General features: G+C 40.0%; 2 protein-coding genes across 2 annotated transcripts in view; one reads left to right on the top strand and one right to left on the bottom strand.

The window, feature by feature from the left end:
* The window catches only part of LOC118278165 (F-box/LRR-repeat protein 7), an 81,625-nt gene that overhangs the window by 8,006 nt on the left and 51,963 nt on the right, over window positions 1–21,656 (top strand). The gene's annotated exons all lie outside the window — the stretch shown is intronic.
* Window positions 1,967–12,955, bottom strand: LOC126911661 (uncharacterized). Its single transcript, XM_050700050.1, has 2 exons — window positions 11,642–12,955; window positions 1,967–2,074 (listed from the first exon to the last, which is right to left on the bottom strand). Exons 1-2 carry the CDS (start codon window positions 12,953–12,955, stop codon window positions 1,967–1,969), a joined length of 1,422 nt encoding a protein of 473 aa, XP_050556007.1.

The following is a 21,656-nucleotide window of genomic DNA, read 5'->3' as shown; positions in this document are numbered from 1 at the left end:
AAAAATCCCTTGAACAATCTTTTGATCTAATGATCGGTATCCAAATGTGGTCCTATAACTAATGATAGAGCTAATCTTACGGAATTCAAATTACCATATGTTACTAACTGTAACTCTTTCATTGAATCACAAAGTACGGTACTGAAATAACTTCAGTAATGGTAGGCTTAGTAATGTTTATATTTATGGATTTAAATACTTAGCCTATGATACTAATGCACATGCATGCATGATTTGCATGATTCAAAGTATCTTTAGATATTGAATTCATCAAGACAAGAACTGCTTCATCACAAATTCCTAACTCTATGTTTTCCTGATAATGCTTCTACCATCAATACCACTTTCTTATAAAAGGGGTGTAACAATCTGGAATTATGCAAGATAAGGACTTAGAAGGTAAAAATATAACAGGTTCCTTTAACAATAATCTATTAACATTAACAATAACCACTGAGTGACCCAATGGGGCACAACTATTATACCTGTTGCTTTGTCTGTAATTTATTTTCTAGGGTTTTAAGAACCATAGAGAATGGAGGAGAAATAATAAATAAAATAAGCTGTATTTAGTCCAAGGAATGGTGAAAGCATCAACTGCAACAGCTCCTAGGTCTGGTTGCCATGACATATAAGTGCAACACCTTGCATTAGTATATATCAATAACCTTTGGATTGTTTATATTGCTCAGTTCCCATTTTGTAATGTCTATCTTCCTATCTTCCTTCTAGACTCAAAAAAGCTATCACACTATCTTTAGTGTTTATGTAATTAGCATCAAACAATAGTCTTTTAAAATTCACACCATTGCCAAATATTCTTAGAAATCCTATGTAAAAAATTATATTAAATTCCTCCTAATCTATTTATACATATAGGTTACAGCAGTAATATTATCACTATTTCTTCATTTATAAGCAAACATTTTTAAAACAAAAAAGGCAGCTATTCATTCCAGTGAATTTATGTGAGCCCTAGACTCTTTAATTAGCCTAAATTCTAACTTTAATCATAATTTTATACAGTAATTCTTTTATAAGCTTGGAAAAAACAATAAAAGAATATATTTCTTTCCTTTTCAGTAATGTTAAGAGTCATATCTATAGTATTGTATAGTAACAATAAAAGTTACAGTTGTAACATCACACTTAACTATTCTCTTTGCTCGGCTAACTATAAATCCTAATGTTTTTAGTAAATTCACAGTTGCTTGTATGTTTTGTATACACTGTTGTTATAACAATTTTGTTTATGTAACATAATAACATAGTTGTTTCATATACTTAAAAAAACAAAAAGTCATCTAAATAGATAACTGATATACAACCTCTTTCTCTTAAGAAAACCATCATTGGTTCATGATTTTTGTGAATGTTGATGGAGCCGTACAAAGGCCCAAGAATAAAACATAAGTATTTAACTGATAGTGTTTTCCTTAAAAATAAATCTTAAATATTTCTCACTATCCTTGTTGATACTTATCATATAACAAGTATATTTCAGATATAAGATGACAAGAACATCATCTTTTTGTAAAAACTTGCACACTGTTCGGTATTTTCCAATTTGAAATACTCAGTTTCAACAAAATTATTTAAATTCTTTAAACTTAGAACAAAACGAAAAGTTCCATTGCTCTTTTTAACAAGGAAAATAGGTGAACACAATGAATCTTTTTACAGGTTTGCAAGTTTGTATTGCTTTCATAGCAAGTACTTAACTGGTTAATTTCTGCGGTGATCTGTAAAGATTCTAGTTCAGAAAACCTATCATTTTGAGTACAACTCTGGTATGGTTTACTATGCAAAAGGATTGAATATCCTGCAACCCAACCGAGAATAATTGGATCTGGAGTTAAACTCTTGTGTGGTTTATCACACAAAGGGGTTGAGTATCCCGCAACCCAACTGAGAATAATTGGATCCTGAGTTATCAAGTTTTCAATTATTTAAGTGGTAGTTAAGTCTACTCACCTGTTGGTTCATTTGCGTTGAGGTTGACTCCTCTTGCTCTCCCTGGTCCTGACTGCTGCTGGTGTTCTGGGTGACGGCCCCCCCTCTTTTTAGCATCTGCCTGAGGAGGACCCCGCCAGTTTAAAGCTTTATTATTATTTATTTTAGGAGTACCTGTCTGAGGCACCCATGTACTTCGCTTTGTAGTGAACCTTTTTGTTTCAGCCACCTCAGTTCTTGACCAGATCTCTTGACTGATCTTGCTGTTCTGATCTCTTCTCCTAGATCTTCACCAAATAGATAGATTTCTGTTCCAGATTGCAATAGAAAATCTTTCACATTTTTATTTATAACTGATAACAGGAGGGACTTACGTCTCTTTCTATCTAAATTTATAGTCACAGAGTAGGATTGGAGCATCATTCAGTATTCTAATGATATCCATCTATGTTCTTAATTATCTCTCATGCACATTTGAAGACATGAACCCAGACATGCCAAGGCTGTTGAGGTTTGTTTCTGTTTTGTTTGTATCATTTGGTCACACTTCTGGGATTATTAATCATTGATTGTAGTGCTTACCTCCGGGTTTAACAAAAGATGCACCATTAATTTCATGTTGGAGAACGGTGAATTTTCATCAGTATGCCATTCCCCCAATCACCTTTGTGCTATTTGTTTGTGTAACTCTCCTCCTACTCTCACCAGCTGTGACTTCACACCTTATATGTCTATTACCTGAGGATCCAACATCTCTTCATGTGGTAAGACTTCAGGTAATTCTCATAAAGATTCTATATTTTCCACATTTACATCTTGTTGTACAATGTACATATGTATCATTTTGTTGAGCATTGCTCAATTCTATGCATTCATTATCCGGAGGGACATTTTCAATGTCTTCCTCCATGTAGTGTGATAATGTTAATGGTGTCTTTCCAGTTTCTGGAAGTAAAACACAATGCAAGCTGTGCTTATGGTACAGCATGTGACTTATGGTACAGCATGTGGCGTATGGTACAGCATGTGGCTTTCGCCACATCACAATATAACCATGTAAGTTCCCGCAGAACTTCCCTTGAAGGTTATAAAGACTCAACCGCGTGTGCTCCCACAGAACACCCCAGAGGTTGATTATTTGATAGCTTAGCAAGACTCAACCGCGTGTGCTCCCACAGAACACCCCAGAGGTTGATTATTTGATAACTTAGCCATTGTAGACCACGTACGCCCCCGCAGGACGTCCCACAGGTCAGGCCAGTTCTTGCTAGAAAATAACCGGCCTTGTAAATGCTCGTGCGATTCCTTGTACATAAGTATCTATCGCGCATGAAATAGCAAAATGTCGCCGCGTCCTTTACATACACATGCAAAGCGCAAGACGCCCAGGCACAAAAGTAAAAACACACGTTCTTTAAACGGTGTAGCGTTAAATGTTTTGCTGCATAGCGAAGCTATAAACTTTGTTGCAAACTTGCAAAAGATGAAAGGCCGGCCATTTTCGTACCATCATCGCTCGAATCGGAGCTCAAAAGTTCCTTTTCAAGTTTCTTCAATTTCTTCAGCAGTTTTAGATCTTGACTCCGACTTTATCTTTCCCATATTACAGTTTTAGAAACACTTATTTTAACTAAAAAATGGTAAAAAGGTGGGAAAACGTGACGCCGTTACGTGACATAAAATCCGAATGAAATTAGTGTTGCAGACGCAGTGTTGCCAATGTGCATGGCTGCGTTCAGAAATTTAAGCTTTTAATCTTTAAAATTATGTGTGACGCCACGGACTAACGCCGAGACTACAACTGTTTTCCTAATCATAGAGGACAATGCAACAACAAGTATAATATTATTGTAACCTGATATTTTAAACAGATAATAAAATATTCTATAGGTGTCTGAGTTTACACTTGTTCTATACCTACAGTTTTAAATAGTCGTAGTATTGCAATATTTAAAGCTATCGTAAATAGTCTAGTCTGAGATGTAAAATATAAATCAGGCGAATAGGAAACAATTCAAGGTCGAATGGAGTTCTAGACTTAATTTGTTGGTTTTTTTTTATTGTGTTGGTACGAATTTATGTGGGAATATTTATGTATGTGGGAATATGTATGTTTAGGATCTGTGAATACAACTTTGGGTTTAGTTCCTAGAAGTTGGTATTACGTGTTATATTTTAAAGTGGTATTTATATATTTATGTCCTGTAGATTTCCTTTTTGCCATTTTATCGAAATTCGTGTTACTATTAATACTGTAATGTGCACTTCGTCCTACCACTTCGATGGATTATGTTACTTAGAAAGATTTTTGAATCTTTGAAATGCATTATAACGCGGTAATCAATGTCTATTCCATGACCATGTCAGAAGACGGAATGTCCTGGTGGCTCGGCGGTTTAAGACGCCTTCTTCACATGCATGAGGGTGCGAGTTCGAAACCTAATATACGCAAGAATCAATGTGACTTTTTCCGAGTTACATGTACTTTCCAAGATTATTTAGACGCCACTGACAAACGGTAAAGGAAAACATGTGAGAAAACCTGGGCTTATAATTACTAATTATAAGTCTGAAATCGTCAAACCACATTGATCAAAAGTGGTGATTAATGCTCAAACCTTCTTCGTGTAAGAAGAGGCCTTTGGTCAGCAGTGGCCACTTATAGGCTGTTGATGAGTAAGAAGACGTATTTTATATAACTAGTATTGAGAGAGTAGACTGATATTTACGACATATCGTTAGTCTATAAACTGATTACTTATTTACCTAGTTGCATATCTTTGTAGGTTAATTACATCAATCATTTTGCTTTAGTAGCTTTGAGTTATTGCTACGGAAATCAACGTGCTAATTAGTCAGTAGAGTAGAGATACGATTGCCATGAACATGTAACTCTGATTGAGTTTGTGATCGCCTGTCGTCTTGTGTAGGTTAGTCTATACTTATACTTATTAATAGTAAACGGATATTGGTGTGTGGTTGTGGCGGAGTAGGATACATTAGTCACTACTTTTACTCTTGTCATGGGTGTGAAAAGAGTCCATAACAACAAAGATTATATAGGTAGAGACTAGGCAGTAGTGTTCTCGGCCCGTCTGCCCAGTGAAACCCGTAAGTAAGGTGTGTCGCGATCCGCGCGCGCCTCAAAGAGTCATCAGACTACCACAGATGGGGCTCAGTAGGGCTGATGCCTGATCCGGAGCTGCGAACTACCTAGTGGGTTTAAGAAAAGCAGAAGTAGGAACGGGTTGGTTTTAGCCAGTAAGAGTTTGACACGCCCTCTCGCCTCGCCCAAGGCGGGAAAAGTCATTGGATGGCTTTTCCTCCTTAAAAAAAGTATTGCAAATTCTTGGCTTGTAGTTAAGCTGTGGATTGTGACAGGCTGTTGATGTAAAAAGGATATTAGAATAAAGCTTATACGTTCTAATAAACCCACTTAAATGTAGATTCTATCAAACTTTAATTGAGAAATGAAGGAAAACGTCTTTATACCAAGTAACTAGCTGTCTGGTCTATCCTGTCATTCAGCTTTTAAAGCGCTACACAGCGCTGCGGACTCATTCATTAAGCGCTGAACAAGACTGCGAGGCACACTTTCTGAATGAAAGTGTCTATAATCAGTTAATGGTATATGCTCACCGAGTGACTAATTAAAGGAAGTAGTCTTTGACAGGTGTAATTTTTATATTAATCAGTAATTCGCGGCGTAGTAGGGGATTATATGCGATTGAAAGAAGCTTAAAATTTAAGGGGTTATTGTAAAAAGGGAACGAGGATAGACGATCGATTTTACACTTTAGTATAAAACAATAAAAGTTGAAATTTAAAAAACAACGTACACTTGTTAGTTTCTTTTATACAATCTGAAATAATCAAACGTTTATCTCGAAAGACAGATCACAAGTGAAGTATTTGGACCTGACCACATATTATTAGACCTGGTTTGAAAGAACACATATTGTGAGATACTCCAACCAAATTCAGTACAGAGAAACCCAAAGTCTACTCGACCACATTACCAACATCCATGACTCCTATACCCAGAACACAATAAAACAAATTCAATCCAAACCCAACTCATTTGTTTAGCAAACAAAGCCACGACAAAACCTGATCGATCCATCTAATCTTTGCAAAATTCGTGACGTGGATCAGATGGTAACAATAGTGAGATAAATCTGCGAGCTAATCAATACTGAGAGATCGGATGCTGGCGGCGTTTTCCCACGAAACCGATACCATGCTGGTCTAGTGATTTGCGGTATGATAGGCCGAATATAGGGTGAACCACTTTAGGTGGATCGGGTATGCGAATCATAAAAGTTTGATTGTAATGTTGTTAGAAAATTTAGAAGTGCGTCGTTGGGTGAGTCGCCAATAAATAGATTGTGAATACATAACAATAATTAAGTTTTTATAATAACTGGCTTGAGACATACTAAATAACTAAAAATCATGGTTTACTCACGTAAATTAATGGAGAAAAGCTCTACTAGTGTCGAGTTACAAGAGTAGACGTGGAATCTTCATGCTCATTCTGCGCACGTGCTCATGATGAAGAGTCCCTTTGTGATTCGAAACTAGTAGAGCTTTTCTTCATTAATTTACGTGATTAAATCGTGGTTTTAAGTCAGTATTTAAGTTGTTAGTAAAGTGGTTCCTGCTATAACTGCTGGGTAGGGGCTTTGGGGACTGGTCAAAGTGTAGGGATTATTGACTTTTCAAAAATTGCCCAGTAATATCACACAACAGGTTTACACTGCACTTGGTACATATTGAGGAAAGGAGCTCTTGATTAGGAGATTAAAAGGCATAACAGCATCTACTAGACAAATTAATTAGTAAAGATATTACATACATTTTCAAGGAACCCAACCTCAGACCAACCTTGTCCTATGGAACTTGTAATCTTATCTCTAAGACGGACTTTATAGGCAATAGACACCATGGGGTTCCACAGGAAGTCGTAACCATATTAAAAAATATTAATGTACATTGAAATCGCCAATATAATAATATATGTACATAACTACGTTTACCTAATATTGTGTTGCGTTGTTCAAATATCAAAACTTGTATATTTTACTGCTATTTTATTTGATTTTACAAAATGAATTATGTTGAGTGACATTATAAATTAATAATTTTTATTTTTAGCTCATTTTTATATTTGTTTGGAATGCTTTGAGCCTCGTGAGAAGCTTCTTGTTAGATTTTACGATTGAATTAAAATAAGTCATTTTTGGCTACATACATATTTTATGAGAAATGTGTAGTAATGAGCAAGCATTCGTAATAATTATGTAAACTACAAAGCATTCATATTAGCAAGAGTTTGATGACATAAGTAAAGAGTTGGCATCTGCAAACTCTTTACTTATGTCATCAAACTCTTTACTCTCACTAAATCTGCACTAAACGACAAACAAGAAAACCTTTATCTTAAAAAATGACCATGGCAATCTTCTATCACCTCCAAATTATAACCAATGCTCATTATCATCAGCAGCTTTCATCATCCATTCCTAAATGAAGCTCTACGACTTTTTAAGACATGGTTTTTCAAAACCTCCAATTGACTCTTGTCAATATTCTTGCACCAGTCTTTTTATGAGCCACCATTCAAATCGACACAGGTCGATATAAAATACTCTAGGTATTAAAATTTTAATAAAATAAAATACTTTTCATAATTGAGCATGAAATTGGAGAGCCATCGAAGTAATTCGGATGTTGATTATTGTTTAAGAAAGATCTTTATCGCGGAGTATGGTAATGATATTATTGAGTGTGCTACCTTCTTCTATCTCAACTGAAGCCTTAATAATAAGGTAAAAATCAATATTACTGTAGGTGTCATATTTCGATAAAGTTGTTTACATAAATTGTTTTTATAAAAAATGCAGTTATAATGTACAAAAGTAACAAATATTACTTTTTTTGGTATAAGCCGGTAAACGAGTAGACAGATCACTTGATGGTAAGCAATCGCCGCCGCCCATGGACATCCAAAACACCAAAGGTGTTACAAGTGCGTAGCCGGCCTTTTGGGGGTTAGGAATTTAAGGGTTGTTGGGGAATCGGGGATTGGAAAGATTGGGAACACAACGTTGTTTAACAACAAGCGTTGTTTCGCCTGAGCTGCGGACTACCTAGCGGGTTTACCTTGGCTCCGGCTCGAAAAGCATGAGTAGGAACGGGGTGCTTTTTAGTCAGTAAGAACCTGACACCTTATTTTTAAAGAATAGTATTGAATTAATTATTTCCTCACCTCACTTTTGTATTGAGATTAATTAATTCTGATGAAATGACTACCTTCCACTCCTATTTAGACACAAGAACTAATAACATACAACATTAAAACGAACAGTATTCAATATTTCAATATAAAAACGTGTCAAGTAGCTACGAACATAAAATAGCATGGAGTCGACATTATCTCATTATACAGTTTGATCGTAAAAACTATGGAGTTGTGTTATTCAATATTTTACGACGGCTTAAGTAAACATGTCAAAGTAGGTATCTACATTCACTTTGGCTGATGTTGGAGATTGGAGATAAATAAAAATGACGCAACGTTTGGAAATGTTATTTTTTTAATGTTATTATTTATTAGTTACGGTGGGAAACGGGATTGAGGTTAAGTTCCGTGCGATCTTCATCTTAGGAAAGAAAGAAGGAAATATATTGGTATTTTATGGAAATGAAGGATTACTAAAGAAAGGTTATGGGAAATTTTATTTACGATCTTGACTTTATTACTTTTGGTTATCTTGGCTCATGATAATTTCGGTTTTGTGAATAATTCCGGTAGTTTTATGGTCATAGACGCGACAGCTGAGCTGACTACAAAACTGTACAATTTTCGTAATTGATTTTCAATCTAAACCGTTATACAATAAGATCGAAAATCTACTGAAGATCGCTTTAGTAGATTTTGTAAACTGTCAAAATAGTTACTGTTTAGGGTACCTTGATGGGTTGTAAAAAAAAACATTAACGAAATGAAACAGATTATCTCGTCTTGTTTTGTCTTACTTCTCTTCTGCAAGATGCTGCAGATAAATTGTCAACTCTTAACCCAAATAATTAAGGTACAAATTTCATTAAAGAAAGTAAATAGCATAGCTTACCTTGCCAATCTTTCAATGATGCTATAGATAAATCAACTCTACAGTAAAGTCATTAAGGTAAAAAATTAATTACAGTTATATGACTGGGGTAGTCCTCCTCGTCTTCAAGATGCTGTAGGACGATCGCGTAGGATTACTTAATGAGATAATCTTAGCTGATAAATTTCATAGCCCGGCTGACTCAGAGCTGACCTTTCATCTGTAATTTACTTCTTATTGTTGATTCTGTATAGACGTTTTGTAAGCTTTCAATTACTTGTTTATAGTTAGAAGTCATCAATCAACTCGTATTGCACAGGGTTGTTACGGAAAGAAATATTTGGATATCCGCGGATGTAGATGCAGATGCGGATTATTAGAAGTTCACATCCGCGGATGTGAATTCGATGCGGATGCGAATGTGTTGCGGATTTTGGGATTTTAAAGGGTAATTATTTACATTTTAATTGCATAAATTTCTAGAAATCAATTAAACATTAAGTTAAAATTTATTAATGTTTCAAACGAATTTAGCAATTACCAAAACAAATGCGAAGAACTTTGGATTCCACTTTCTTTACATGTTGATGTGAATCTGCATCTGTAAAAACTCCGCATTGATTGATGCGGATATGTATGCGGATGCACATGTCTGAACTAATGCGAATAATTGGCATTTGCGAATGCCGTTTGTAACACCCCTTTTTTTTTTTTTTTTTTTTTGAGGGGGAAAATCATCCAATGACTTCTCCCGCCTTGGGCAAGGCGAAAGGGAGTGTCAGACTCTTACTGACTAAAAACCACCCCGTTCCTTCTCCTGCTTTTCGACCCGAAGCCCCGGTAAACCCGCTAGGTAGTCCGCAGCTCCGGATCAGGCATCAGCCCTACTGGGCCCCATCTGTGGTGGTCTGATGGCTCTTTGAGGCGCGCGCGGAACGCGACGCGCCGCACGCACGGGTCTGGATCTGGTCGGGCGGCGAGCTACCCTTGCTCGCCGTCCGCAGGCCCGCACTTACGGTGGCCGGAGATCGTCTCGCGATCCCCTACGCCCGGAGTGTCTCTCGCGACGGCTGGGGCGTGAGGAGGTTTGTTCTCTCACGCGCCCCGCCTCCTCCTTAGCTAGCATGACTGCTTCGCAGAAGGAGGAGACGGCATCCCAGTCCCTCTCGCTCCGCACCATGGCCTGAACCAGTGCCGGGCGCGAGAGGTCGCCGTCGCCGACCACATCCCTGAGGACTTGGCGGTGCTCAGCCCACGCAGGGCACACCGCCACCGTATGTTCTACCGTGTCCTCCGGGCGGTCCTCACAGTGATGACACCCGGGCGTTTCCTCCCGCCCAATAAGGAACAGGAACCTACCGAAACTCCCATGTCCGGTAAGCACCTGCGTCAGGCGGTAGGTGAGGACGCCGTGGCGCCTCTCTAGCCACTCCTCAAAGAGGGGACTTACCGCTGCAATGATAGCGAGCCCAGCCCTCGGTTGCGACAGTCGTTGCTGCCATTCCGCCATGAGATCGCGCCGGAGCTCGTCCCGCCACGCACTGATCTGGCGCGGCAGTGGAGTTTCGCCCCGGCGACACGCGTCGGCGCGCAAACTGAAGACGCGCGCGAGCACCTTCGCCTCCAAATCCCACGGCGGTAATCCGGCAAGGAGGTTCGCCGCCTCTCCGGAGATCGTGCGATATCCTCGGATCACCCGGATGGCCATGACCCTCTGAGACGTGAGCAGCGCCCGAGCTGGTCGCCGCATCAGGTTCGGCGCCCACACAGGGGCGCCGTAGAGGGCCATGGACCGCACGATCCCCGCGTACAACCTCCGGCAGGAGGCATTTGGCCCCCGAGGTTTGGCAGGAGCCGCTTAAGCGCAGCCCCCGTCCGTTCCAACTTAGGAGCCAAACGTCGAAAGTGTTCCACGAAGTTCCATCGACTGTCGAGGACGAGTCCTAGATACTTCATCGTAGTCTCGACGCCGATGGAAACCCCTCCCGCCGTTATTTGGGACCCACCCGGAGGTGGCGCGTTCCCGCGGCCATGAAAGCACATGGCCTCGGACTTGTGGAGCGCCACCTCGAGTCCCAATTGCCGGATCCTATCAACAACTGTCGCAACCGCTCTCGCCATTAAGTTGGCCGCCGCCTGGTGCGACCTCCCGTGCGCTAAGACTAGCGTATCGTCGGCGTAACAAATTACGCCAACTCCGTTCGGGAGGTCGGTGCGCAGCACCCAGTCGTAACCGATATCCCACAGGAGCGGTCCCAAAACCGAACCCTGTGGAACACCGCGCGACATCTCTCGCCGTTTCCATTCGCCCTGGTGACCGGGGTATATGACATACCTGTCTGTCAAGCACTTAGTGGGCCTGGACACGCGAACCTCGTCCGCACCGAGACACGCCCGAAGCCTTTCGGCTAAGGCGTCAGCGGACGGGCCGCTGGTTGCGCCGGGGACCTCCAATAAACGGGCTCCTGTTGCGGTCGCTTTAATAGCGAACCCGTTAGGGGCCCCGAACTCCGCGGGAGTCACCGCCCCTTCAATTTGGCGAGGACGTCGCCATATGTCATGCCCCTTTTCACCGCATCGGGCTGTAATGTAATCACTACAGCCGCGGTTTTGGGGGCGAGAAGCAAGGCCGCAGCGCGCTTTTCTTTGCGCTCCTGCTGCCGCCGCTGCCGCTGCGCTTTCTTGCGGCGCTTTCTTGCTTCTTTGGCGACTCTCCTCGCCTCGCCGACGACCTGCCACTCACTGCCGTCTGGGCCCCTTGCTGTCGGGGTAGGCGCACCTGTGGCTAGGGCTTCAGCCTGCTGAACCGCAGCACCCTTTCTCCTTTTTTTGCGTCCTGAAGACGCGTTCGCCGCCGGTGTAGCTTGTGCCTGCACCGCTGGGGGTGCTGGGGTCCTCGTTGGAGGAGCCGCTCGTGGCCTCGCCACCGTTTGAGCACCGCAGCCAGTCTGACCAGAGGAGGTCGAGGACCTGGCCGCAACAGCCGCGTATGACCTCGAGGTCGCTAAGCTCGAGGCCGCTAGGGAGGGACGAAGGAGTCTGCCCTCCAGCACATTAAAACGCTGCTGGAAAGCAGCCATCTCCCTGCGCATCAGACCGAGCATATCGGGCTCCGCCGAGGGTTGAGGATGGCTTCCTCGGCAAGCGGCTAGCTCAGCCTTGGTGGACCGGAGCTCGGTCTCCAGAGCCACGTTGGAGGCGGATAAGCGCGCCAGCTCTTGCCGCATTTCGGCCAGCTCCTGGTGCACTTTTCCCGCTGAGGGGACTTTGCACACATCAAACACCGCCGCCATTATTTCCGCCTCCATCGATTTTATCTGAGCGGCTTTGGTAGACTGGGATTTCTTCCCAGCTACCTGGCGGAGTGCTTCTCTGACGGTTTGGCGCAGCGTCCCAGTGCCGCGCTCGCCTTCCATACCGTCGGCGTCTGAGACCTCCTTTATAGAGGAGTCTGAGAGGGCGCCACTTCTTGGGGTATCCTCCGCGGCCAGACGCTTAGCCGGCTTGGACCGCGCAGTGGCTGACAGCCTCTTGGCCTTTCCCCTGCCTCTACCCCGCGCAGTCGTGGGGATTTTAGGAGGCGCCGGGGCCTCCTGCGTATTTGAGGACGAGGACAGTCCTCGAACCTCCTCCGTCCTGGGACGCTTGAACGTCGATCTTGTCTGGCGCATTGAAATCACGCTCACGCCAGACACAGATGACGAGTCGGACTCCGAGTCCGACCCCTTCCGACTTGGGGCCCGTGTGTGGGACTTGCCGGACGAGACCAGCGCCTCCCCACGGGCACCAGAGCCACTGGGGCTCTCTGCCACAACAACTGCAGGTGAGCTAAGCTCACCTGCTCTCTCCTTCTCTGGTGGTTGTTCTTTTAAATTTATGTTCTCCATATAGTTCCCACGAGTGTGGGGGAAATATTCAGTCCACCCAGGCAGTGCCCCCTGTACCTGGGTAAGTGTATATTTGTAACCCAACTAGAGGGTCCACCGGTCCCCTAGCTGGGGGTGCGCTCGAGACTGACACTACTCCTCAGCCACGCATACCCTCGCCGCGCACCAGAACTTGGTATTGAAGGAATTTTTTATAGAGGTTATCTTCCTCGCGGTCCGGGCGACCAAGCCAAGACCCTCGTCCCGTTCAGAGTCATAAAACATGACCATGATCTCTTCCCGGGTTACGATGTCAACGGTTGCAATCGAGGACAACTTGTGCCCCGATGCCGCTCGTTGGCAGGGTGAGTGCACAACGAGCACCGTCCTTGCCTCTCCGCCACGCTCTCTGCTAGGTTCAGAGAGACGGGCGGAAAGACGCTCCTTCAGAGGCGCAGGCCATGTGTCAACACAAAGCCGCCTTCAGAACCCATCTCAGGTTCTTCCGCTCCGTCCAGAAATTCGCTACAGGCAATAGCCACTCCAACCCTATCACCCCCGTTAGGGGGACTATCGCCTGTACCCAGGGTGCACCACGGGGAGGTCTTCTGGCACCGCACCCCTTGTAACACCCCTGGTATTGAATCACAGTTTTGTAGTACTGAGAAAATAAGGTATTGAAATCCTTATTAGGTAATTGTATGAAATCTGAAATGAGTTATTTGGTCTCTATCTGATTTAATATAAATGAGGAAAAGTGAGTCACAAAAAAGTAACTAGACATAATGAGAATTTCTTAATTCTTGTCAGATTTACATTTATTTATTTTCATCAGTTCTATTATCAAAAATATAATACACACAGGATATAGAAATTGTGTTTTCTCCGTCAAAATGTCTACAACTTGAACGCAGAGCGTAAAAGGAAAGATTTTATACAATTTGAAGTTTGAATAGACCCCACCCAATTATAAGGCAAAATCAGAAAGGATATTTTCTATTTCAAAACAAAAGACGTCAGTTATCTAGGAACAATTTATCTATTATTTTTACCTACTTATAAACTTCTTAGTGAACATAGAGAATCAACAAAACTGTGGAATGAGGTGTCGTCAGCTGTATTTCCGAACCGATACGACCTCCAATCCTTCAAGAAAGAAGCGTATTCCTTTTTAAAACGAAACTCCTCATAATTAACCTAAATTAATGTAAAAATGGTCTACTAGTTTTGAGTCACAGAGGGACTCTTCATCATAAGCAGCGTGCGCATATGCGGCGATGTCGCGTAGTCTATTCTACTTCTACTCTACAGTAGGCTGCGCGACGTTGCCAATAATCCGTCTGCCCGTTTGCCTCATATTCCATAAAAACAGTTATAATCATTGGCTTTTCTACAGCCCTTGCCCAGCCAGCCAGACTTTTGCCTACGTCGCTGTCAAATGTTTGGGTCCGATATTCATCATAACGATTCCCGTAGAAAGATACGCTGGTTTTAAAATTCTGCGCAGCTGTCAGCGTGTTCTGACGACGACTGAGACGTGTGTCTCAAAATAAAGAATAGTTCTAACAAATTGTCAAACACTTTTAGTAGCACTCTAAACTTGACATCAACTTTTATTGTTCCTAATTCAATTTATTCAAAGTGAGTATTTTGGGCATTGCTTTTATCAGTGAGTAAAGGAAAAAAGAAAGAAAGAAAAGTTAGTTGTCGTTATGTGTAAGGTTTGAGAAAATGTATCAAAGCGTTTATTGCAACTAAGTGTGTACCTCTAACTAGGTATTGTATTATCATAATAGCAAAAGATTCTAAGTCTTGATTGATGTTTATTGGAATTTTCTTGCAAATACTACTGAATTATTTGATATGTTAAAAGATCTAGGATACGGAGATTAATTTCTGAAGTAACTTGATTTTCTAATTTTTATTAATTATTAATATCACTTTCAGTGCATCCCGACCGTCAAAGTAGTTTAAGCTTATGTCAACATTTTTTCCGATTAAATGACATAGTATTAATTAAAAATGATTTCTCTCCTACCAATAGCTTCTATGATCTATCCGTTATTATTCATTTCCTAATATGATTGTTTATGTGAATTACAATATGAATGATTGTCTAGTTGACCCACTAGTTAGATAACCAACTGTTACGCAACGCTTCGAAGTTTCGATTTCCGCACGAAACAATTATTTATGTCATCCACAAACGGCGGTTCTGGGTCATATTTTAGTAAATATAACCACGATACAGGAGAAAATCCTTTTGTGGGGGCAACCTTATAAAAACTTATGTAAAATATTCGTGGTCTGTGGTTAACTGGCAGTTTCGCATCTACATAAGTTGTGGGGATATGGTGTGTGGTTGGCTGCTACATGGAAAGCTTGTTGTGTTACGTCTCATTCTGTTTTTTTAGGGTTTGGTAGGTCATCTTTTTTTAATCAAGTTTTAATATATTATTCTTGCACCCTGCTCTCTCTGCATAACATAAACACGGTTCCCTCGCGGGCCGTCTTTGCGCTCGGAAGACTCTACTACATGTTGAACGCATGCAGCAAACTGTCGCTGAAATCATGACTATCTAATATATATAGATATATAGTTAGTTATAGTTAATCGAAGTATTTTACAGAACCTTTAATAACAATAATTCTTCATTAATTTTCAAATTATATTTAGCCTCAATAAACATCAAGACGGCTATAAATAAAGTATCTTTAATTGAAACATACAAGTACTAATAAACCTAAAGTCACCAGCACATCAAGCTACACAATCCTACAAAAATCTTTATTAATTTTCAACCTTTTGACTTTGTGATAAAGTTCAATACATTAGAGAAAGTGTCCTAATTGTTCATGTGACTTAGTTTATTAGATACTTTAGCAGGAAATGTCTAATAATAAGAAGTAATTGGATAGTTCCTAAACTTCCTTCACGACTCACGAGTCATAATAATATAATTTCCGACATATTGTGTTAAGTCGTGTTTGTAGTATGTATGTATTCGATTTAACAACGTGTAGGCTTCCTTGAGAATTGAGTTTCTTTTCATTATCTTCCGTAGTTCTGTTAATTATAATTAGTAATTATGTTTGACGGAATTGTCTTTTTTATTGATGATTTTTATTACATCATGTACAGAAGTTTATTTTAGCTTTTGAGCCTAGATTCTGTAATCTACGGATGTTGTTTTAGCGGGAAAAGAGAAAATATTGGATGATTTTCCTTCTCTTTTATTGTATAATTACTTCTCTTGCCTTGGGCGAGGTGAGAGCGAGTGTCAGACTCTTACTGAGTAAAAACCACCTAGTTCCTATTCCTGCTTCTGACGTCTGATGGATCTTTGAGGCGTGCGCAGAACGCACGTGCTTACCCCTTCGGGAATTAAAGTGTTACAAGGTATTTTAGACTTCTCAACTTCGAAAGTTTTTGTAGTAATTACGTATACGTATAGTAATTGCATGGAAAAAGCAACGTTTTGTTATGTTAGAAAACCAAACCATGAGAAATCTATCTCTTATTCTTGAAGTACTACAACCCACTCTTCAGGAAACGCTATTTGGAACACAATAGCGAATCCCACAACAATATCCTTACCATAAAATATTCGATATTTATACCAAGTTCGATAGGTCACTATATAAAATTATATATTCAAATGCGTCTAAATAGATTCTAAGCATTCCATGTCAATTGGCATGCAAACCCGAGCCTTGCATGGCATGTATGTATGGACCATAAATTTATCATACAAGATCCCATACAAGATTCTGTATGAGATTTATATTATGGTGTTTATGGTGTCCAAGAGTTGCCTATCATAATTTAATGGGTTTGAAAATTATTGCCAGTCTATATATAATTACTTCTAAATGGTCTGATTTATAAATGTAGGATACTTTGGGTGGTTGGTCGGCCTATATTATTGACTAGCGGACCCGACAGACGTTGTCCTGTTTACATGTCTTTAATTTGAATTTTTTTTTAATAAGTTAAAACATTCTGGGTTCTGGACCATTTTGATGAAAATTATTATTCAAATGTTATGACAATATCTAACGTCATTAATATTTGACACTGCGATGGTAGCGCCGTCTGTCGGATCCAATGTAAAACATTCCAAAATCAACAACTTCTAATAAATTAAAAAATAATTAAAAAAGCATTGTCCTGCGGACAAAATTGTGAATCTAAACCATTCTCAGATCCCCATGAACACAATTTCATCAAAATCGGTCCAGTCGTTTAAGAGAAGTTCAGTGACATACACACTTACAGAAGAATTATATATATAAAGATATACCTATTGATTTTTAAACGTACTACCACGAAATGTTCACCAAGTGTTTAATGAAAATAACCCTTACGAGTTAGTAAGTAACTTGTTTGAATTACTCAGTATGTACCATACTCACAATCTTAAAGTCAAAACACACAATAAACATGGCTCGGGCACGGAATGGATTCGAATTGCGGCTACCGCCTAGCTGCCAGCGTGCTTACGGCCCGCCGACTACAAGCTGCAAGCGTGCTTACGGCCCGCCGACTACAAGCTGCAAGCGTGCTTACGGCTCGCCGACTACAAGCTGCAAGCGTGCGATGCGACTATGCGACGATGTTTCACTTGCTTCTGGCGTCAACGTAGTTGAGTGTGAGTCGTAACTCAAGAGGATATATATCAATGAAATATATAATACGACATACGATTTAAAGTTCAAAGTTAAATGACAAGTTAAGTGCTGAATTGGAGCGGTGCTCGTTAAGTTGTATATGTCCTTTATGGTTGTTTGCCTATAGTCCAATAGTAGACCGTCTCAGGTTGTTGTTGATGATAATGATAATCTACTTAGAACAACAGTTGTGACAGTTCCAATTTAGTATATCCGCAACCACAAACATACATATTATGTGACTGTACTTTGACATTTATAACAAGGTTATTAGGCTACACGCCTACGCATTTTTTTAAACAAAACCAGTTTGAGAAAGTTAAAATTTTACTACGATCTACTTATCTTAATCTAAAGTTACTTGTCGTATTATGTCGCTGGTAAAGTGGTTGCTAATACGACCTTTGTATTAGGTCTCTGTTGGGGATTGTGGGTCGGACAAAGTTAAATGTATTTTGTTTTTGTCTTTTTATAATTAATAGGACGGAGCCTAGAATTGTGCCCGGTGTTTGGCGATAGTCTGTGACTCATAAGTCATAATAAAACTATTGAAAAGCGCACACCTCTGCCTTCCCCTTCGAGGATTGAAAAGCATAACGTTATTTAACCTACTTCAAAAAAAGGAGGTTCTCTGTTGGACCTGTATGTATGTTATATTTGTGCACGATTGACCGATCCAGTTTTCAGAAAAGTGTTTGTTACACTTAGAAGCAGGTTTTAGTATGATATCACCTCTGTCGACCTTTTCCAAGTAAAAAAGCTTAACGTCAATTGTAAATTATAATTTCACACAAATTACTTACACTATTCTTTTCCAGGTTTAAAACATCGCTAACATATATATTATGTACGTACATTTTTTATAGCCAAGTCCTATGACACAAATAACTGGTTGTAACTGAAAATACTGTATCTTCACCTCTGTCTACGATTTCCACGAAAAAAGCGTAATATGAAATAACTTCCAACTGTAAATAATAATTTCACACAAAACTACACTTTCTTTAGGTTTACACGCACATAAAGTTGGACAAGTGTCATTTTAACAGCATTTTTATGAAAACAAAGGTATTCAAATTACGTGTATAACAAGTCTTAATGCGTTCCATATTATAAACTGTTATGTTGGTCAAGTAGTCGCAAGTGATGGCTAAGGGATATAGGGATTAAAAAAGGGTCGGTTTGAAGTATTATTTAATTTCTCAGTAATACCACAGAGACCAGATACCCGGTATATGACATACGGTACCGAGACATGTTTCCCTTTTGGTCTTTTTGTGAGTCTCAGAGTCATCCAGCAAGCGAGAGATGATTACTAATGATGATGATAATGATATCATAACTGATGTAAAGTTACGTTCTGTAATATGTGTACCTCAACCTTCCTCAAGTATTAAACCTTGTGACCTCATATTGCGACTTCCAGCTAGCCAGACTCCAGGCTGAAAGACTTTGAGTACATAGTAAAGAAGTCTGGCTCAGACAAATGTTGAGACCTTTTAATGACGTAGACTGTCATGGTCATAATATGGGACAATCAACAACAGTCCCGTTAGAACTTTAATAAAGTTTCCTACAATGAAACATTTGACAATTACGAGCTCACGTCTTGTACTTGCAAATTGTAGTACGTGGTTGTAAGTTTCCATTCTCTGCACTAAGAATGAAAGTACAGTTTTGCTGTAATAAAAGAACTTGTTATTTTATACCAGTTGTTCATCTACAAGTTTCCACCTGTAGTTTTCCACTAGGTAAAATTTACAGCTTTGTATAGTGCGTGGTATTTAGAAAATTTCCTGTCTCCACCTGTAAGAATAGCGGTGTATTATTATTTTTTTATTTTCTTAAGCCAAACCTTGCCCTAGGATTTTCTCCTGTGACGTGGGTGCGTTTACAAACATACAAGTTAACAAACACATGACACCCAGATCCGAAACAATAATTTGTGGATCACACAAAGAGTTGCTCCGTGCGGGAATCGAACCCACTACACGTTGTGCGGCAGCCGGTTACCCAATAACCGCGCCGACCGTGCAGTCAATTATTAATAGTGGATTTTCCATAATACCAACAGCCAAGCTTCCCAGCTTGGCACAGTTAGGACATAGTGAATTATAAGGATACTATTCCCCGGCCTATGGTGGCTCAAAACACTAAAAGAAGACCCATAAGCATATCATACATACATCTCGTCACGCCTTTAATCTCCGAAGAGGTAGGCAGAGGTGCATATTATGGCACGTAATGCCACTGTGTACACCCACGTTTCATAATTTATGTTGTGAGGCCCATGTAATAGGTGGTGAGCCTATTGGAAACCCATAAGCTGTATCAGAAACAAATTAATTTATTGTTGACATAACAATCATTCCTATAGCGACATTTAAAATTCAATTACCGGTAAGCCATGTCCAAAATTCGCAAGCAACTTAGCGAAAATGTCAGCTGTCGTGCTTAATTTTTTTTGTAACTGGATAAACAGGAAACATCAAGTAACTGTGTCTAATGTTAAGAGACACTTCCGAATCGGTTTCGGTTCGATAAATTATTTTAAGTTGATTTGGTGGGGATTAATGGGCTTGGGCGAGGCGAGAGGAAGTGTCAGACTCTTACTGACTAAAAACACCTCGTTCCTACTCCTGCTTTTCGAGCTGGAGCCCTGATAAACCAGCTAGGGAATCCGCAGACAGTTCACTTTCGGTCCAGTTGCTTTCTACACAAGAGGGTTTGCTATAATCTGGCTTATCATGTAATTAGAAAATTAATTAACTAAAACTGACTGTATTATATTTTAATACAAGCGCTTCTTGCCTCTGCCTGCCTCGTTGGTCGAGTAATCGCAAGTGCGACCGACAAGGGGTCTCGGGTTCGATTCCCGGGTTTGGCGAAGTTCGCAGTAGTAGCACGGAGTCTGGAATCGTGCCCACTATACGGCAATAGGCTCACCACCTATTACATGGGACTTACAACATACATTGTGAAATGTGGGTGTACATTGTACAGTGGTATTACGCGCCATAATGTGCACCTCTGCCTACCCCTTCGGGGATCAAAGGCGTGACGTTACATATGTTCAAGCACTTCTTACTCATTCCTAGAATGAGATAAATGCGTGAAATTATGTTATCATGTAACGATGAGATAAAATAACTTATCTTGTACATCAATTAACATTAATTCAGTATTTAGTATTAATGGACATATAATTAACGTACATTATTCAAATTATACATAATTAGTGTTTATGTACACATTTGTATAAATTAGTATACACATCGATTTATGTCATTTTAAAGGCAATATGTTTGTTTTTATTTTATATGTCGGTATAATTGATTAAAAAGAAAAAAAGTTGTGAGGCTTCAAGATTATGCACCTATAGATTGTGTCTGATGTATTTTTATCAGTTTTATTTAAATTTTCTTTTTAAAAACATGGTTTCATACTATGATTCCTCCAGAGATACTAGGATTTCCTTTAATTTTGACTGTATTCGACGGGATTTAAACTCGTATCTTTAACAGCGCCAACCATGCAGTCAATGTATTGGTTATTTTACCGCAAAACTATAATTATTACTTCTTTATTTGTTGACATTTCAAAAGTAGCTAATTATGGTTTAATTAGTGACTTTATATGTACTTAATGTACTTACCTTCTGATTATTTGACTATAAAACTATCTACATACTCTCAAAGCTATACCTTAAAATTAAATTTTGCAACACATCACGTTTTACTAAGACGGGACCCTAAAAACAGGTTATAAATCAAGAAGTGGACGTATAAAAATGTCCACTCTATTGCTTTTACGGAACTGGATAGGTGAAGGAACCTTCTGGTACATTCGCTGACAGAATGGTCTCAGCCAATTGAACCCTTGTTGACTTTAACTGTACTGTACTTTTAACTGAATCCTCTGAGTTTGTTTCGACATTTCTTCTCAGAGTAGTCCGATAGGAAATGCCGGCCTCATCTAGTTATTTAAGAGATTGACGTGTAAAAGAGTTACATTGTAACCTATTTGCAACAATAAATATCATTTATCATGT

The sequence above is a fragment of the Spodoptera frugiperda genome, chromosome 18 (genome assembly GCF_023101765.2).
Source record: "Spodoptera frugiperda isolate SF20-4 chromosome 18, AGI-APGP_CSIRO_Sfru_2.0, whole genome shotgun sequence".
NCBI classification, from domain to species: domain Eukaryota; kingdom Metazoa; phylum Arthropoda; class Insecta; order Lepidoptera; family Noctuidae; genus Spodoptera; species Spodoptera frugiperda.
Note: the sequence above shows the minus strand (reverse complement) of the source record. Positions and strands in the feature narration are given on the sequence as shown.